This window comes from Macaca thibetana, chromosome 1, assembly GCF_024542745.1.
Source record: "Macaca thibetana thibetana isolate TM-01 chromosome 1, ASM2454274v1, whole genome shotgun sequence".
NCBI lineage: Eukaryota > Metazoa > Chordata > Mammalia > Primates > Cercopithecidae > Macaca > Macaca thibetana.
Window position 1 is genome coordinate 133,629,752 of NC_065578.1, and position 17,514 is coordinate 133,647,265.

General features: G+C 52.1%; 3 protein-coding genes across 10 annotated transcripts in view; all 3 read right to left on the reverse strand.

Annotated features, from left to right (window-relative positions):
- TSTD1 (thiosulfate sulfurtransferase like domain containing 1) lies at positions 1-15,782 on the reverse strand. 4 transcript variants are annotated; one of them, XM_050759705.1, is made up of 5 exons: positions 15,779-15,782; positions 1,247-1,331; positions 918-1,040; positions 283-445; positions 1-196 (listed from the first exon to the last, which is right to left on the reverse strand). In XM_050759705.1, exons 2-5 carry the CDS (start codon positions 1,320-1,322, stop codon positions 145-147), a joined length of 414 nt encoding a protein of 137 aa, XP_050615662.1. In that variant the 5' UTR covers positions 1,323-1,331; positions 15,779-15,782; the 3' UTR covers positions 1-144. The 4 variants fall into 4 exon arrangements, with proteins under 4 accessions (XP_050615662.1, XP_050615692.1, XP_050615671.1 ...); XM_050759735.1 differs by lacking the exon at positions 918-1,040; XM_050759714.1 differs by lacking the exons at positions 918-1,040; positions 15,779-15,782 and adding an exon at positions 2,173-2,280.
- Positions 1,617-8,293, reverse strand: USF1 (upstream transcription factor 1). Of its 3 annotated transcripts, none has more exons than XM_050758211.1 (11): positions 8,155-8,293; positions 5,856-5,947; positions 5,421-5,470; positions 5,143-5,258; positions 4,703-4,804; positions 4,338-4,533; positions 4,011-4,098; positions 3,174-3,232; positions 2,937-3,031; positions 2,563-2,691; positions 1,617-2,372 (listed from the first exon to the last, which is right to left on the reverse strand). In XM_050758211.1, the coding sequence occupies exons 1-11, from the start codon at positions 8,236-8,238 to the stop codon at positions 2,283-2,285; spliced, it is 1,101 nt and encodes a 366-aa protein (XP_050614168.1). In that variant the 5' UTR covers positions 8,239-8,293; the 3' UTR covers positions 1,617-2,282. The 3 variants fall into 3 exon arrangements, with proteins under 3 accessions (XP_050614168.1, XP_050614160.1, XP_050614177.1); XM_050758203.1 differs by having other exon boundaries at positions 5,856-5,977; positions 8,155-8,284; XM_050758220.1 differs by lacking the exons at positions 5,421-5,470; positions 5,856-5,947; positions 8,155-8,293 and having other exon boundaries at positions 5,174-5,258.
- ARHGAP30 (Rho GTPase activating protein 30) overlaps positions 9,242-17,514 on the reverse strand; it is a 21,887-nt gene continuing 13,614 nt past the window's right edge. For 2 of the 3 annotated variants that reach the window (XM_050757395.1, XM_050757415.1), the window contains 9 exons: positions 17,168-17,250; positions 16,910-17,017; positions 15,821-15,948; positions 15,190-15,361; positions 15,004-15,107; positions 14,850-14,927; positions 13,908-14,309; positions 11,694-11,959; positions 9,242-11,604 (listed from right to left, as the gene is read on the reverse strand). In XM_050757395.1, coding sequence (XP_050613352.1) covers positions 9,985-11,604; positions 11,694-11,959; positions 13,908-14,309; positions 14,850-14,927; positions 15,004-15,107; positions 15,190-15,361; positions 15,821-15,948; positions 16,910-17,017; positions 17,168-17,250 — 2,961 coding nt within the window. In that variant the 3' untranslated portion in view covers positions 9,242-9,984. The remainder of the gene's footprint in view (positions 11,605-11,693; positions 11,960-13,907; positions 14,310-14,849; positions 14,928-15,003; positions 15,108-15,189; positions 15,362-15,820; positions 15,949-16,909; positions 17,018-17,167; positions 17,251-17,514) is intronic. The other variant, XM_050757405.1, reaches the window with a different exon arrangement.

Genomic DNA, 17,514 nt, shown 5'->3' on the forward strand with positions numbered 1-17,514 from the left:
TTTGATTAAATGTTCTTTATTTGATGCTTTTGTGTGCACAACACTATAAGGAGTTGCCCAACTCACCAAGTCAGCCCCTTCACACCCTTAGTTAAGATAGCCATTAAGGGGCCAGGGGGTGGCAATCAGTAAGCCGCCTCCTGCCTAACCCTCTTTCTCCAACCATTCTCTATAGGCCCCAGCATAGTTGCGAGCCCTGTGGAGATAAAGAAGGGTGAGAGACGGACAGGAATGACAGGTAGTCCCCATCACCTCCCAGCTAGCAGCCATACCTCCCCGTACCCAGTGTATCCAAGACTCCGGGCCAGTTGCATGGCCTGGAGGCCCCGCTTGCCCATCTGACAGAAGAAAACGAGATGCTCATCTTCCAGCTTTGGCTTCTCAGCAGAGTACAAAGCCTGGAAGGCAGCTGGCTCCATCTGCAGAGCACTCTCCAACTCGGACACTGGAGGAGTGGAGAGGGTAGAAGGGAAAGCCGGCAGTTTGGCACTCAGGTTCGGAAGCTGGGCCTGGAAAGGCTGGGTACTGGGGGCCCCCAAACAACATATGATAGCCATCCCCTACCCCCACCCCAATTTCAAGAACCAGAAACCAACGACTTTTGAATGCGAGCCACTCCCCAAGCTGTGAGGAGGCGGGGCGGGATGCTCCCTCAGGCGTCCAGACTTGGGGAGGTCAAGAGAAGCTGGTCTGCCCCTCTCCTCTCCACCTGCTGTCTTCTCAAACTGGATGGGCCAGTTCCGATGCCAGGATCCGCCTCCTATCAGTCCTTCCCAGGAAGCTGAAGGCTGGCTCCCGTAAGGGAGGACCCCCATAATCAGTGCCTTCCCCATTCCATCCTAAATGAGGTCCCACTGGCAAAGACCCTCCTGAACGGCTCTATTCCACCACCTGGGCGTCCCCTCTCCACCCTATACCCGGGATGTTGAGCGCCCCTGGGATGGTCCCAGCTGCCGCCTCCTCCCGAGAGCGCACGTCGAAGAGTCGGGCCCGGCCGGAGGCTAGGAGTGAACGGAGTTCAGGGAGCGAGACCGTGGGCGCTGAGGAAGGGGCGCGACAGCCTTCAGGAGAAGGGGCCTAGGAGTCATGGCCGCCACGGTATCCCCTCACCTGGCAGCGCCCCTCCCTGGTAGGGTATGCACCAAGACCCCTCAACCACGCCCCTTCGCTCCCCCACCCCACTCCCTGCCACACCTCAACTCAGGGGGCCAAGAGGACCGCGGTCCCAGGCATCCCCCGCAGGTACCTCCAGCCATGGTGCGCGCAGCAACTGCGAGTCTCCGGAGTGCGGCCCCGGCCCGCCCTCTCGTAGCCTGCAGCATCTCCCACTCGCTCCCGGAGCTGAGACCGGATCCGGAAGCGAGGGCACCGCCTCCCGCACCGCCCCCGCAGCCCCTGTTCACGGCGCCTCTAGCACCAGTCTACTGCAGAAGCCCTTAACATTCTCTAGCGTGGGCCAAAAACGACAGACCGGTCTGGCCCAGGAACCAGGTCTCCGGGTAATAAGTGCAGGAGCAGCACCCCACCCTGAACTTAGCACAGCCCTTACTGGTCAAAGAGCAATGCCCCTCCCTTCCAGCCTGTGGCCCCACAAAAGGAAGAAAAACAGACAACTGTGGCTTTGAACAATTTTATCCTAAAAAAAAAAAAAAAAAAAAAAGGAAAAGGAAAGAAAAAAAAAAAAAGACCCCCATAAGGGGGAAGGCCCCAAGTGGACCCCTGCCTGTTGTTCTCTCTGGCTTCAGAGACGTCTGCATAGGCCTCAGCTTCTCGCTGGCCAATCTCCTCTTCATGGGCACCAGCCACTGCTAAACACCCTTCCCCCACTTCTTGTGTAAGCTTGCTCCCCTGAGCCACAGGGTGCACCTCTAAACCTCAGCTCCAGGGAAAGGAAGAACCAATGGAAGTGCCAGAGTCCTGGGGCAAGCCAGAGCATCACCTGTCAGCAGACCTCTGCTGGGCACTCTAAGCAAGTACAGGACAAGCCCCCCAGTTTAGTGTGTCCAGTATCCAGCATGGAGGCGGCACATGCATTGTGCAAGAGGAGCACAAGGGCCCAGGGGTTGCATGGTGGGGGTGGGCAAGGCTGTCAGTGCACCTCCACATTGTGTTTCACACCACTGCAGGCTGCCATATCACAGGGCCTCAGTTCAAGGACACACCTTCTGAACTTCCCCCTGTCCCATGCCAGAAGTGGGCAGTGAAGGAAAGGGGCACAGGATTAGGCTGTTGCTCCTGGGCTATCTGCAGTTCTTGGGCCCAAAGCCCCTGAATCCCCATAGTTAGTTGCTGTCATTCTTGATGACGACCTCTAATCCGTGGTGCCGCAACTGAGCTCGAAGCAGCAGATTCTTGTTTTTAAGATCTTCCACCTGACAAGGGAAGGAGGCAGTAAAGGAATGGGTAGTAAAGTTGGCACTACCAAGCCCCTGAATGTATTCAGACATCCACTGGTAAGGGGAAAAGATGAAGCCCTCTCCATGGAGAACAAAGTAGAGGGTGTCAAACTGGGTCAGTGGCTAGCAGAGCTGAGAAGGGCTGCACTGGGGGTAGGAGTCTGACCTGTTGTCGAAGCACGTCATTGTCCAGCTGCAGTTGGTCAAGCCCCTGCAGTTCTTCAGACAAGCGGTGGTTACTCTGCCGAAGCTCCTGGATATAATCACAAGCTTTGGATAGAATCCCACCTTTACTCTGCAAGATAAGGTCAACAAAATCAGGACTAGGATTTCAGATACCCAGCTTGCTTTCCAAAAGTAGGTTCATACTTTGGACCTCATTTTCCTCTAAGGAAGGTGGTATAATATCTCCCAGAGATACAGGAACCTCAGGGAGAGAGAAGACTACTGTCATGTGCGCCCCTCTTTCTACCATTTCTGGAAACAATACCAGGTGACAGAATTCAGGCATCCTGCCCACTACCAGGGTCCTTCCATGACCTGGCCAGACTTGGTGCTCTCCATGGAGCAGTCTGGGATTATCTTGGAGAGCTGCACGATCCAGTTGTTGATCTTGTCTCGGCGGCGGCGCTCCACTGTGGGGCAAAGTGGAGGACAAGGTGACTCAGTGAAAACTCGCCACAAGTCCCGGGGTAAAATTACCTAACCCTCCACCCCTCAGACATCACTGCTGAGATCACACCAGACAGCTCCTAGCTCCACCCGGATCATACCTACCTTCATTATGCTGAGCCCTGCGTTTCTCATCCCGAGTCGTCCGGGGAGCTTCTGACTTCCTGACAACAGAGCCCAGGGTGGCCAGAGTAAGAAGACAAAAGTACATGATTGGAGTTTGGGGTTAAGGAATTATACAAGATTTAGCAGGTACTAGGACCACTTATGGGTAGCTGGGTGTGTTGTCTCACACCTGTAATCCCAGCATTTTGGGAGGCTGAGGCAGGCGGATTGAGGTCAGGAGTTTGAGACCAGCCTGGCCAACATGATGAAACCCTGTCTCTACTAAAGATACAAAAATTAGGCCGGGCGCGGTGGCTCAAGCCTGTAATCCCAGCACTTTGGGAGGCCGAGACGGGTGGATCACGAGGTCAGGAGATCGAGACCATTCTGGCTAACATGGTGAAACCCCGTCTCTACTAAAAAATACACACACAAAAAAAAACCTAGCCGGGTGAGTTGGCGGGCGCCTGTAATCCCAGCTACGCGGGAGGCTGAGGCAGGATAATGGCGTAAACCCGGGAGGCGAAGCTTGCAGTGAGCTGAGATCCGGCCACTGCACTCCAGCCCGGGCGACAGAGCGAGACTCCGTCTCAAAAAAAAAAAAAACAAAAACAGATACAAAAATTAGCCAGGGGTGGTGGTACACATCTGTAGTTCCAGCTACTTGGGAAGCTGAGGCATGAGAAACACTTGAACCCTGGAGGCAGATGTTGTGTGAGCTGAGATCACGCCACTGCACTCCAGCCTGGGTGACAGAGCAAGACTCTGTCTCAGAAAAAAACAAAAAAAACAAAAAAAAACACTTATGAAATTTGAGAAGAAACAAGTGTCACTCACGGGGAATAAGGGTGAGTCCTAGGGGCAATTGAGCGCTGGCTTCCTCCCTGCAGTACTTCTTGTGGTGACATCATCACAAAGAATTGACCTGTGAAGATGCAGGGTAGGTTCTGTCAGGACATGGGTAGGAACCTCACCAAGCCCTGAGGTGAAGACCCTGGGCCCCTCCTCTAAAAAGAACATGTTAATAGAAGAGCAGCCCCGGACTCACTGCCTGCCCAGATCTTAATGATCACTAAGAGTCATGAGTGAAGGCTCACTGCGTACCAGTCATGTCTCACAGCCTATTCTAGCCCTTTCAGCCAGCATCCTCATGCAGTATCTCACCAGTGCCAGGAGGGGTCGCCTGCCCCAGCAGTGCCTCTGAGCCCTGGGTAGTAACAACAGCAGCTGTACTCCCCGATGTGGTACCCCCTGCCCCATCTCCCACTGCCGTGCTGGGGAAGTAAGTATAGTGCGTCTCAGCAGCCGTCCCCTCCGTGTCAACTGCATCATCACTGGTGAAAGCACCCTGGATCACCGCCTGAGAGAGAGAGAGAGAGAGAGAAACATCCAGGAAAGGAGAGCCTAGTGCTTTGGGACAAGGCAGCCCTAGACGCCTCACTGTTCCTAGCTTCACCCCCATCCTACTAATACCCTTCTTCATCTTACTTCTCAGAACTCTAGTCACCTCCCCAGCCCATACCCTGTACCTGGGTCATGGATTGAGTGGCAGGGTAGCCACTGATGGCACCAGTTCCCTCAGTTTGGCCATCCAGCTGCCCCTCAGACACCTGGATCACCCTGTACATCACCTAGAAGTGTAGAGGAAGGCAGAGCAAGGGAAAGAGAGAATAAAAGATTAAGTGTTGGGAATCCTAGGGCCCCTCATAAAGCTTCCCTTGGATAGGGCCCCAAAACAAAGTCCTTCAGAGACACGGATTGAGCCATTCTCCCTTCTCTCCCCACACAGAGGTTTCAGCATACACCTAACCTCACACCAGTCTCTACTCCAGTATCAGCACCCCCCTCCCCTGAAACAGTCCACTCTTTCAACTCATCCTCCAAGCCAGGTCTCCCCAAGACATGTTCAATTACCTCCCTCAATCCCAATCCCAAATAACACCTGCAGCCACCTGGCCCCCTCCCTTACCTGGCCCCCATTCTCAGTTCGGAAGACGTACTTGACGTTGGGGTCAGGGAAGGTGGCAGCTGACTGGATGCTGGCAATAGCCACACTGGTTGGGTCTTCCCCAGTAGCCACTGCACCTGAATTAAAAGAACAAAAGAAAAGTCTATGAGTTAACTGCCTTTCTATCCCCGTTCCACGTGCATGTCACTGAAGGAGGAGGATGCACAGGAGATGGTCTGGTGGGGGAGGAAGGGAGGCCATGATGGGTTCTTAGTCTTGGTTCCGTCTCTAGCACTCACCTTCCTGAATCTGCACTGTCCCCTCTTCCGTTTCAGCTGTTTTCTGCTGCCTGTTTGTGGTGAAAGGACAAAAGGAAGAGTATGGGAAGAAGTCAATGAGAAGCTCACCGGCCCAGTAACATATGGCTGCAAACTCATTGGCATTCCCAACAGAAGCTGAGTTAGGTTAGAATAACAACTAGTGTTTGCTGTTTACTATGTACATAAGCACTAAGCTAAGTACATCACATGTACTCTTATTTAATATTAAAAACAACACCATGAGATAGATAGCACTACTTCCATTTTATAGATGAAGAAACCAAATCACACAGTAAGTGATAGAATAGAACCTGAATCCAGGTCTGCCTGACTCCAGAGGCAGTGCTCTTGGCCATTTTGCATTCTTCCAGGCCACCCATCTTTCATCCCAGACCCTACCCCTTCTTCACTCACCCCTTCATCTCTCTGTGAGGGGGCACATCCGAGGAACTGGTCCTTTTTTGGAAGTCTTTGTATCTCCTATTCACAGGCCTGAGTGCTAAGTCCTGGTAGAAATCATGAAGTTTGCAGTGAGTCTAGGAAACAGAACAGTATCTCCGGTTCTAGAACTTAGGTTCCATGAACACACAGCCAGGAAAATAACCCAGTCATCTGCAGGGGACAATCAGCCTCCACCATACTGATGTTGAGGACTGGCCTACAGTGATTGAAAAAGCAACTCTACAAATAGTGTTCCTTGTCCCTCCATTATCACTCCAACTCCTGGTAGAGAGGGGATAATTATACTGGAAGACAGAAACAACGCTTTTTTTCGAGACAGAGTCTCGCTCTGTCACCCAGGCTGGAGTGTAGTGGCGCGATCTCAGCTCACTGCAACCTCTGTCTCCCGGGTTCAAGTGATTCTCCTGCCTCAGCCTCTCAAGTAGCTGGGATTACAGGTGCACACCACCACGCCTGGCTAATATTTGTATTTTTAGTAGAGACGGGGTTTCTACTAAACCATGTTGGCCCGGCTGGTCTCGAACTCCTGACCTCGTGATCTATCCACCTCGGCCTCCCAAAGTGCTGGGATTACAGGTGTGAGCCACCGCACCTGGCTGAAACAACACATTTCTAAATGGATCACTATTAAAGCTATTATGACCTGCCATGATGGCAGCCTCATGGGAATCAGGAAGGGCCATGTATTGGCCCCACCATCAAAAAATACCATGTCATGGACACTGATACTTCTTCCAGTTTCTCAGCTACATATTGTCCACCAAGACATTTCTGTTCTCAAACCTAGGAAGAGGAAATCTCAAGCCCACTACCACTGGAAGAATATCCCTGACCACAAAGACTAGACTTGGCCTTTGGGCCCCATTCTACTGACAGGATTCTTGTTTTGGGGTATTCCGATTTATATAATCTGTTAGAAATCCTAAAGCCCAAGTGGATCCTCTTCAAGCACCCTCTATTTTATTCATCAAGCCTTCCTGTAGAACAACACAGTTGCTAAAATGTTGCTATGACAACTCCAAATCAACTGAGCCTCAGCAAGAAGGGGTAAAAAAAAAAAAAAAAAAAAAAAAAAAAAAAAAAAAAAAAAAAAAACAGGGTTCTGAAGAAGAGACAAAGGGGGAAGAATCCACCTACAAGCTCTGCCTTAGGACCCTGACACACAGCCAGAGGGCAGGAAAAACAAAGAGCTGGGCAGACATGCCTCCAGAAAGAAACAGCTACACAGTACAAAGCAATAAGATAATCCCAACACAAAAGGGGCAAGATTTTTAGAAATTCTCTACCCATAAGGTCCTCCAAACCTTTCCTATCCAAGGAAAATTTTCAGTGGATAAGCCTTGGAAAGACCGCGTCCGAGGAAAATGTTGAAAAAGGAACTGAAAGTGAAACCGTCCAGAGGAAGTAACGCTGCAAGGAGATCCCAGTCGATAAGGGGAAGTAACACTAGTGTTTTGGGACCACCTACATTTCCATCTTCAAACCTGAAGAGGAAATGCCCTGCGAAGCTTGCCGCGCTGACTGCAGGGGAAGGCAATGAAATAGAGGGCCCGGCACAGGAGGCATCTCTATTGGCCACAGCTGTCAGCCGGGGCAGTCTCTGAGGACACCCAGCAACGGGGTCAGGGTACTTATTCAAATCTTAGTTGGACATCCGGAAGCATTTCCTAGGCATTAGGGATCTGTGACACGGAAACTGGAATGGGACGTTGTGGTGGGCACGCTCAGGCCAGAAGGGCCCAGTAAGAGCCCTTGCTAAGTCTGGACACAAAGGGAAAAAAATCTACTCCCGAAAGAAGTCAGGCGCCTAGACCTTGCCTGAGAATGAGGCGTCTCCCTGCAGGCTCTCCAACCAGAAGGCGCTTAAGGAGCTGAGCGCCCGCCAGGCGCGAGCCCGGGAGCCTGCGCCGTGACCCGCAGCCCCGCAGTCTAGCCCCGCGCCCCAGCTGCTCCGCGGAGGAGGCAGGAAAGGACATCGGGGACTAGGGGGCTCAGGCGCCCGGTGCCGGCGGCTGCGGCCCGCAGCTGGACAGCGCAGGAGGGCTGGGACGCTCGCGCTCGGGGGCAGGGAGTTTGGCCCACAAAGCAGGGTAGAAGATAAAGAACCAGCACAACACCCCCCCCCCCCCGCCCAAAACAAAGGCTTCCTCCCCAGCAGTGTTCTCTAACCAGAAAAAAGGAAACAAAATCAAACCTGCCCTGCCTTGCCAGTCCACCCAGTTTCCAGACTTCTGCCCGGTCCTACACTCACCGGCCAAGGCCGTCTCAGCCGCCGATTTTCTCCAACTGTGTTCTCCCTCTCCCGACCTAGGTAGCTCCATAGACAGCTGCTCATGCGCACTTGCAGCCCGCAGCCATGTTGGTGAGGGGCGGAAGTGTCGCTCTCGGCCCGCCCACAAACTCAAACTCAGAGCCGCCCCACTTCCCCTCACTCCATCTTGATGAGAGCTGATGTTTGTGGCTTTTCTGTGAAGTCGGGAAGAAGCCGTGTCCTGGAGTATGTAGCTGAAGCCCTGGCCACTTTAGACAAGAACGGGAAAGAGACGACTAACTTGTACTGACATCTTAGTGCTGGCAGGGCATTTTTTCATTCCAGGAAAAAGAGAATCCAGCTGAGATGAAGGGAGGGACGTCTGACGGAGGCGCCATCTTTAACAAGGGCTATTTGGGAAGCCATCTTGGCTCAGGGCGTCTTTTTGAAAGATTACCTACCTGCTAGAGATTACGACCTATCAGGGCATGCATAGAACTGGGTATGTTCCTTGTTATTCGCGTCGGCAGTCACTAACCCGAAGACCCCAAAGCTTCTAGTTTTCTAAAGGCTCACACTTTCTGTGACAGGAATCTTGATTCCTGTTCTTCTCAATCAAGACCTACCCTGAATGGATTTGGAGTAGTGTGGTATAATGGGAAGAATTCAAACTTGGGGACGAGGCAGATCCAGGTTTCAAACCCATCTCTGCCACTTCTTACCTCTGAGACCTTTGGCAAACATTTTGACTTAATTGAGCCTTAGTTTCCTCATCTATAAACTGGAGATACTAGCACCAACCTTCCAGACTTATGTGGATTAAATAAAATCAAGGACACAGATTTTATGAGCACAGGATACTTAGTCCAGTTCCTGGCACATAATGAGCATTATGTAAATATAAGTTTCTCTTCCTTATTTCGTGACCACCATGAACCTAGCTCTAGTTTCTAGCCACTAGTTTCCATGACAACAACTGAGGAAGAGCACCCAAACAACAAGAAGAAAAAGAATGTTTTGCCAAATATATGAAGATATAATAGCTATCACCAAAGACTTTAATAAGAGTAATGAGACTCCACACTACGTGTAAAAATACAGCTTTTATTCTGAGACATTGACCTTCACTAGAGTGGGACCTATGGCCCCAACCTGGCTGGAGAAGCAGTCCCAGGGCCTGAGTGACACCATTTCCCTTTCCTGAAATAGGAAGAAGTTATTCTAAAGGAAAAACGAGAGCCCAGAGACATCTGTACAGGATCTCTCTTGCACATGGTGACTGGAGGCAGAGGGTGGGGAGCTGGAGAGGAGTCCAGTCCCTCCAACAAATACTGAGGGTTTCAAAGAGCTTCCTGAACGTTTCTCTTAATCTGGATCTAAAAAGGACAGGAGGTATCTAAGGGTCCAAGAGCAGAACAGGAATGGGCAACTCTAGAAGTGTTTGTGTATGGAAGGCCCTAACCTGGCCCTGTCCCCCGTCTCTACCTTTGGCTTTCATGAAGAGAGATTCATAGCTCAGAGGAAGGGAGGAACTTCTCCAGTCTTCACTTTAAGAAACTCTTTTAACTTTTCTGCCTACCTTATGTTCCCTTTGGCCAGTAACCCACTCCCTGGGAACAAGATCTTGTTGACTTTCTTGGGAATCTCCTAAGAGAGAAGTGCTTTCTGTCCGAGACAAGGCAGTGCCTCCCACAGTCAGAGAAGCTGGAGGGCCAAAGCCTATAGAGTTGGGCACTACAGCTGCCTAGACTGCAGAAGAGACAGCTAGTCAGGAACCCTGGAGATTCAAGACAACTTACTGGTCCCCTTTGCCCAGGGCTGTGGTCCTAATCACAGTCCCTCACCTTTCTCAGGGTTAGCCTGTGTTTCAAATGCATACGATCGGCGCTGAGGGGACAACAGGGTGTCAGGAACCTGGGGTTCTCTGGGGGGCAGACTAAGACGACTCCGGGATCCAGACCCTTCCGTGCCTTCAGGTGGGATCTCCAGGCAGCTAAGGGGCCGAGGAGAATGGGCAGAGATCATGCTACAAGGGGAGTTTCTGGGGATGAGGCAGTAATCCCCACCCTCAGTACAGGTCTGGGTTCGCCGAACTCCCTGAGCCTCAGTCCTTTGGCGGTCCCGGGCTAAGGCCACAGCAGCATCAAAAGAAAGACTACCCCCATTCCTCCAAGAGGATCGAGAAGCTCGGGCCCCCCAAGCCCTTTCTCCAGGAGTCGCATCAAGCCGGCCAGGCCTCGGGCTTGGATTTGCAGGTGCCACATGAATCTTGCTACACATTGCACTGGGCATCTTCGCAAACTGTGGCTTGGGGGGCACCACAGGCACAGAGCGGACCTGTTGGACCTGAACCAGAGTAGAAGCTAGACGCATGCCCACGCCACCCAAGCCAAGGGAACAGGGACATAGACAGCCATCTGAACTGGGCTGCCCCTCAGACTCCTTCTCCTCTGACTGGGGTGGCTGTGGGGCTGCCTCTTCCATCTCAGAAGAGTGAGGATTGCCCTCTTTGGCACAGTCAACCTCCAGGGACTCTACACCTGAGCCTTCAGAGAGGGTACCCTCTTCTAAATAGTCCCCTCCAGCCCTCTGGTCTCCCTCAGCCTCTCCATCCCCACTCTCCCGTTCCTTGCTGACCTCCCCTGCTCCTCCTTCAGTTGCTGCTTCTGGGCTTCTGCTGTCTTCACCATCTCCTTGGTCTTTTCTTGCTTCATACTCTCCCTTCCCCCTCTGTCCTTTGTCCTCATCCTCTCTGACTCCCTCGGCCTCTTGTTTGTGTACAACTTCCCATTTCTCCTCAGCAACTTGATCTTCCTGGGCCCCTTGCTCTAGGTCCCTTTCAGCTTCTACCTGGGCTTCCTTTCTTTGTTCAGCCTCTTTTCTCTCAATTTCTTTTTCCTTCTCCTCATCTGTATACTGCTCTTCTGGTTCCTCCACACTTTTAGCCTCCATACTGTCAGCCTTCTTCTGACCTTTGGACTTCTCTTCCTTGGCCTCTGTCTCTTCGCTACTCCCTTCTCTCAATCTGACCTTTGTCTCTTGGCTTCCCCCAGCCTCCCCTGTATCCTCACTGGCCTTTCCAGCCTCCACCTTGGTTTCTGGATTTCCCTCTGCCTCTTCCCTGATGTCTAGCCTGCCACCAGGCTCAGCCTCCTTGTCCTCCCCAACTTCCCAGCGTGCCTGCTCTTCCCCAGCCTCTCCCGGAGCCTGCCTTCCACATCCTGCTGCCTCTCCCTCCAGACTCCCTGCACCCTCCCAGATTGGAGATTTAGGTCCCAGAAGGGGACTTAGGTCATCATAGGCACTCAGGAAAACTTCCTCGCCATTTTCCTCCTCAACTTCAGGCCTGGGGCCAGCGGAGTCCAGGGAACAGCAGCTGGGGGCCAAGACAAACTGTGCCTCATCCAGAGACAGGTCATCCAGGGGCGGCTCCACAGAGAACTCCTCCACCTGTAGGCACAGCGTGGTGGCTCAGGACCAGAAGGCCCTGTCCACACTTGACTCCATGCCACCCCCAAACCCAGCACAGCTCTCCTTACCTGAGGCCCAACTCCCAGGAGCTCCTCCAGGTAGCCCATCCCAGGGTCGTCCTCCCCAGGGGAGAAGGCTGCTCCTGCTGATTCTGCCTGGGCCACCTCCCCATCCTCTGCCCCCACCCACTCAGGTTCTGAGCTGCTTGAGTCCTCTAGGAAGGAGAAGGAGTCCTGCACCTCCTGGGACAGGGAATCCTCCAGGGCAGGAGCCAAGTCGTCTGTGCCTGAGTCTGCCAGGGGACTTGAGGCTGGACTTGCTTCCAACTTTTCATCTGTTGGGGGAGAAGTAGTTCCAGGAATACAAAGGTCAAGCCCTGACCCAAATGTGAGTCCTCCTAGCATTGATATAGCAGGGGCCCAGCACTCCCAGCACTGCTACTCTGAATGACTGATCCTCTCAGACCAATGTCCTTAATTATTGGCTTGCTACCTTAATTGAGACCGTACCAGGTGCCAAGCACTGTGCTATACATTTTACAATGCATTGTCTTATTTTTTCCTCAAAACTATTATGTGGGGTATTGTCCTCATTTTACATATGAGGAAACTGAGGCTCAGAAAAATTAAGCAATTTGTCTAAGGTCATGTAACCAATAAGCAGTACAGCCAAAATTTGAACCCAAGTCTGCCTAACTCTATAGCCCATGTTCTTACCCACTATCCTATCCTGCCTCAGGACTTCTCATGCGTGACACTTCGGGAACTGGAGGCAGAGCAAGGATTAGATCCTAGCTCTGCTACTTCTACCTAAATAAATAGCAAATTGATTAACCTAAGTCTCAGTTTCCACTGCTGTAACATAAGGATAACAATACCTGTACAATATCCTATCTCACACAAGAAACATACGGATTATGAGAAAATGAAACAAGCTAATTCCTGCAATCATAGCACTTGGAACTTTTTTTTTTTAAGACGGAGTCTTACTATGTCTCCCAGGCTGCAGTGCAGTGGCACAATCTCAGCTCACTGCAACCTCCACCTCCTGGGTTCAAGCAGTTCTCCTGCCTCAGCCTCCTGAGTCTCTGGAATTACAGGCATGCCTTACCACACATGCCCGGCTAATTTTTTTTGTATTTTTTTAAATAGAGACGGGGTTTCACCATGTTGGCCAGGCTGGTCCCGAACTCCTGACCTCCAGTGATCCACCCGCCTCAGCCCCCCAAGGTGCTGGGATTACAGGCGTGAGCCACCGTGCCCAGCCTAGCACTTGGTACTTAATAAACTCTTTTTTTTTTTCCTTTGAGACAGAGTTTTGCTCTTGTCGCCCAGGCTGGAGTGCAGTGGTGCAATCTCAGCTCACTGTAACCTCTGCCTCCTGGGTACAAGCAATTCTCCTGCCTCAGCCTCCCAAGGAGCTGGGACCACAGGCGCCTGCCACCACACCCAGCCAATATTTTGCATTTTTAGTAGAAATGGGGTTTCATCGTGTTGGGCAGGCTGGTCTCGAACTCCTGACCTCAGGTGATCCACCCGCCTAGGCCTTGCAAACTGCTGGGATTACAGGCATGAGCCACCATGCCCGGCCAGTACATAATAAACTTTTTTTGTTTTTGTTTTTGTTTTTTTTTTGAGACAGAGTCTTGCTCTGTCACCCAGGCTGGAGTGCGGTGGCGGGATCTCCGCTCACTGCAAGCTCCGCCTCCTGGGTTCACGCCGTTCTCCTGCCTCAGCCTCCCGAGTAGCTGGGACTACAGGTGCCTGCCACCACACCTGGCTAATTTTTTTGTATTTTTAGTAGAGACGGGGTTTCACTGTGTTAGCCAGGATGGTCTCGATCTCCTGACCTTGTGATCCGCCCGCCTCGGCCTCCCAAAGTGCTGGGATTGCAGGCTTGAGCCACTGCACCCGGCCTAATAAACTCTTGATAAATGTTAACTGATAGTATTGATGTTACTGTTGTTATTACCCATCTATCTATTATATATTCCCACATTTGTCTTTAGTAATCCCTGCTGTATGTTTCTCACACAAGCCCCTATTCTTGGGTACATCAATGTTCTGAAGGCTGCTAGAGATCTCCTCTCCATAGATTTCACATAACCTGATAATATTACTGAATTTCCCCAATCCTGAATCTAGGGAGGCAGCTGAAGGTAACCACCCCAAAGCCCAAGGGCTGAGGCCTCTGCCCTTCCTAGGGTGGATCTTCCAGCATCAGAGCTTCACCCTAGAGTTCTAGTCCTCTTTCCCAGTCTTGATCAATCAATGGGTCCTCACCTGGGGGGCCAGGGCCAAGGCCAGGACCAGGGCCAGGGCCAGAGGCAGGGCTTGGCCGGTGCTGTAGAGCAGGGCACTCAAGGCCACGGGTGAGCCTGGCCAGGGAAACGTTAGAGATGATGTTCGGGGGCACATTGAGGATAGAGGTGATGTGTAGTGGGAGGTTGACATTGTAGGGGTCTGAGATGTGGACACCAGCACAGCGCTCTGCACGGCTGCTGCCCCCAGCCCGGATGGCTGACCGCCCAGCTCGTGGTGTGCCTGGTTCAGAGTTTGTGCCACCCAGTGCTTCTGCCTCAGGTTCCTGTTCACCCTCTGCTGCTTCTATGGAATCGTTCTCCAAGCTGTCAGGCAGCAATGGGCTTGGCCGGGGGCTGCTGGGCCCCACCAGCCCCTCTGGCTCTGTGGAGGAAAAAGAGGGCCAGGTAGGCAATGGCCTAAGCTCCAGGGGCCTAGACATCTCAAGAAGGCTCTGGAGAATGCTCTCTGCTTTCTCAGGCCTGAGAGCAAGGACAGCCTGGAAGGCACCAGGCCCAGCTTCTTTTGATCACTACTGCAAACTTTTCACCCAGCCAGTAGGTCAAAGATCACCTCACCTTCACATACCTAGGAAACTCCCCTCTTTCCCTGCAGATACAGTCACTGGCCATCGTCACCACCACCACCACCACCACAACCACCACCACCACCATCACCACACACCCATGCTGTCCCTTCCCATATGAACACTCATCAACAAACCCATAGATTAGACAATGAGCTCACCATTGTAAACATAGCATTCAGCTATGTTTACAATGTGACTGGTATGTAATAGGCACTCATGAAATATTTTTCGAAATGATTGAACACAGTTGGCTGCATGTTCACACGCACACACAAGCCCATGCTGGTCACATAGCACACACACATACACACACAGAAATGCACCCCTATACTCACCATCACTGGCCCCAGCCGCAGCACTCAGTGAGTCCATGCTTTTGGCTGGCCGCAGTGTCCCCTTGTTGGATTTGTCCTCTGTAAGACAGGGATGTGGGTAGAGCCAGGGCCTTGTGCACCCTCAGCAGAGCTCCCCCCATCTCCCCAGACTTACCCCTGTCCTCAGCCCCCCGTGGAAGTTTACGCTTAGTCTCATGGCCAGAGCGACCTAAATTGAAGATAGACCTCCACTTTCTGACCTTCAGAGACCCCTTCCTCCTACAAAGAATGGAGGGGCATAATTGGAGGTTGGAACATGATGGTCAGTGCTGGGGAGAAAGGCCCAGGAAGGAGGCCTTACTTGTGCTCTGCAATCTCAATGATAGTGTGGTAGGGCCGCATCTGTGGGGGTCCATCACCAGCCTGCAGGATGCTAGGCAGGTGATAAGGCAGGGGCCTGGGCATAAGGTCCTCAGGGCTGCCTGATGCCCGGGTCCCTGGAAGTGATCGCCATCCACTCTCCACCTCACCACCTGGGAAAAGGAAAGGAATTGACCAGCCAGGAACAGAGCCAAGAGAGGGACCTCAGGCACCCAATCCTTCATCACCCCTCACCAACTACCAGGTTAGGGATACATTCAGAAGCCCCTAAAGACACTACCTCCATGTCCATCACCTCAAGAGTACCCTCATGGACAAAGAGGGCCGGGAGATCCCAGGACGTTGGCCTGGTGGGCTGGGGGTGGGTATGAGCGATCACTAGCCTTGGGAGCCAGGATGGTGACTCAGAGGTCAAGCTATGCCCTAGACTGACAGCAGAAGAGGTCTTCTCAAGTCCTGACTGCACCGTTATCTCCCCAGGGTTCTCTCCATGTGACCACTACCAACATCCCTGTATGAGAATCAACTGAACCAGGTGATCTGCAAGGCTATCTATAACTGACTTGACTCCCCAAACAGTGGCATATGTGGAGGGCAGGAAAGACACTGACCAGAGAGGGCAGCACCCCCAAAGAGCTGGTCCACGTGTGTGAGGATGAACTCCACGACGATGGATTGCACCCGCACCTCCATGAAGGCCGCTGTCCCATTGAAGCCTGAGGCCTCTATGTCCTTAGACCTGTGAAGATGTGCGGTTATTCTCCCCCTCAGCCCCACCAAACTTCCCAATCCAGATTCTCCCTGAAAATACTTTATTCTCTCTCTCTCTCTCTCTCTCTCTCTGTGTCTCTCTCGAATGACCTTAACTCCATCTCTACCTCTTAAATTGTATGCATTATTCTTCCAATTCTCAAATGCCACTTGAAGACTTCCAGGAGGGAAGCCTTCTTGGACCCCTCCTCAGGATTAATCTCTATTTCCTTTGCGTACCAGGGTGTCTAGTTTATAATGAATTTTATGGTGAATTACAGGACTTCTCATCATCTGTCTTGGACCACAGTAAGTGATATGCACAGTGAGTGCAGCCAACAGACTGCAAGACGTTTTGCTCAACAAACATTTGGCCTGAGACCGGGCACAGTGGCTCACACCTGTAATCCTAGCACTTGCACAGGGAGGAGGTGGGTGGATCACTTGAGGTCAGGAGTTAAAGATCAAGTGAAACCCTGTCTCTCTACTAAAAATACAAAAATTAGCCAGGCATGGTGGCTTATGCCTATAATCCCAGCTACTCAGGAGGCTGAGGCACGAGAATCACTTGAACCTGGGAAGCAGAGTTTGCAGTGAGCTGAGATCACACTGCTGCTCTCCAGCCTGGGCGACAGAGCAAGACTCTGTCTCAAAAACAAACAAAAAAATTGACATGGAACTATTATGTTCCAGTCCCTGAGCTCAGTGACACACTGTAGGAAAACACAAAAGTCCTGCCTTTTAGGGACTTTATTTGATCATAGAGAAGGGACTAAAATGGATGGGGCCCATCCGACCCAACATAATCTTGAACCTTCTTTTCTCACTGGGCTTCGTGAGCCCCACATCCTTCTCCAGTGTACCCACACAGTCACACCTCATCCTGGGAGCAGCCTCCCAGAGGCCAGTGCCTCACAGGATCCCCATACACTGCTCACACAGGCACCTACCTCAGCAAGTTGGGAGCCCACACTATGGCCAGGTTGCGAGCATGCATGTTGGTCTGGGCACTGAATGAGGCCATGTGCACCAAGTGCCTCATGAGGAACTCCAGGGTCCTGCAGAAAGCAGGGGCAGGGATCACACAGGGAATGCACAGGGCAGGCATTAGGGCTGGGACCTGGGAGTCAGTAGGACCCAGTTAAGGCTCCAGGCAGAGAGTGAATGAGTTGTCTCAGGTTGCTGGGCGGATGTGGAGCGCCACATACCTGTAGTTTGGGACAGGGAGTTCTCGAAGCACCTCTAGGATCTTGACCAAGCGCTCAGGTTCCAATTGCACTCCTACAGCCTCCTGATTGAGAAGGGTGCAATAAGCAGGAATCAGTGATCCAGCAATGCCCCTGCTTACCCCCCCGAGCTCCTAACCAAGTTCTCAGGAACAATGAGCACTGGACTCTGTGCTACCCCATCCTACATCATCTGTAGTGCACTGACATGGTAGAGAGAGCTCAGAATTTGAGGTCCACAAAGATGGCAGCTGAATTTTGGTTATGCCACTTAATAGCTTTTGTGAACTTGGCAGCTCGCTGCCTTATCATCCTCCATCCGTAGAGCT

Coding starts and splice junctions, on each gene's coding strand:
- USF1 (XM_050758203.1), bottom strand. CDS start 8,238: ATGAGCAGCTGTCTATGGAGCTACCTAGGTCGGGAGAGGGAGAACACA. Junction 5,978..8,154: donor GGCTGAGACGGCCTTGGCCG/GTGAGTGTAGGA, acceptor TCTGTTTCCTAG/ACTCACTGCAAACTTCATGA. Junction 5,471..5,855: donor CCTCACAGAGAGATGAAGGG/GTGAGTGAAGAA, acceptor CACCACAAACAG/GCAGCAGAAAACAGCTGAAA.
- TSTD1 (XM_050759705.1), bottom strand. CDS start 1,322: ATGCTGCAGGCTACGAGAGGGCGGGCCGGGGCCGCACTCCGGAGACTC. Junction 1,041..1,246: donor TGCGCGCACCATGGCTGGAG/GTACCTGCGGGG, acceptor CCCCTTCCTCAG/CGCCCACGGTCTCGCTCCCT. Junction 197..282: donor CGGAGTCTTGGATACACTGG/GTACGGGGAGGT, acceptor TTATCTCCACAG/GGCTCGCAACTATGCTGGGG.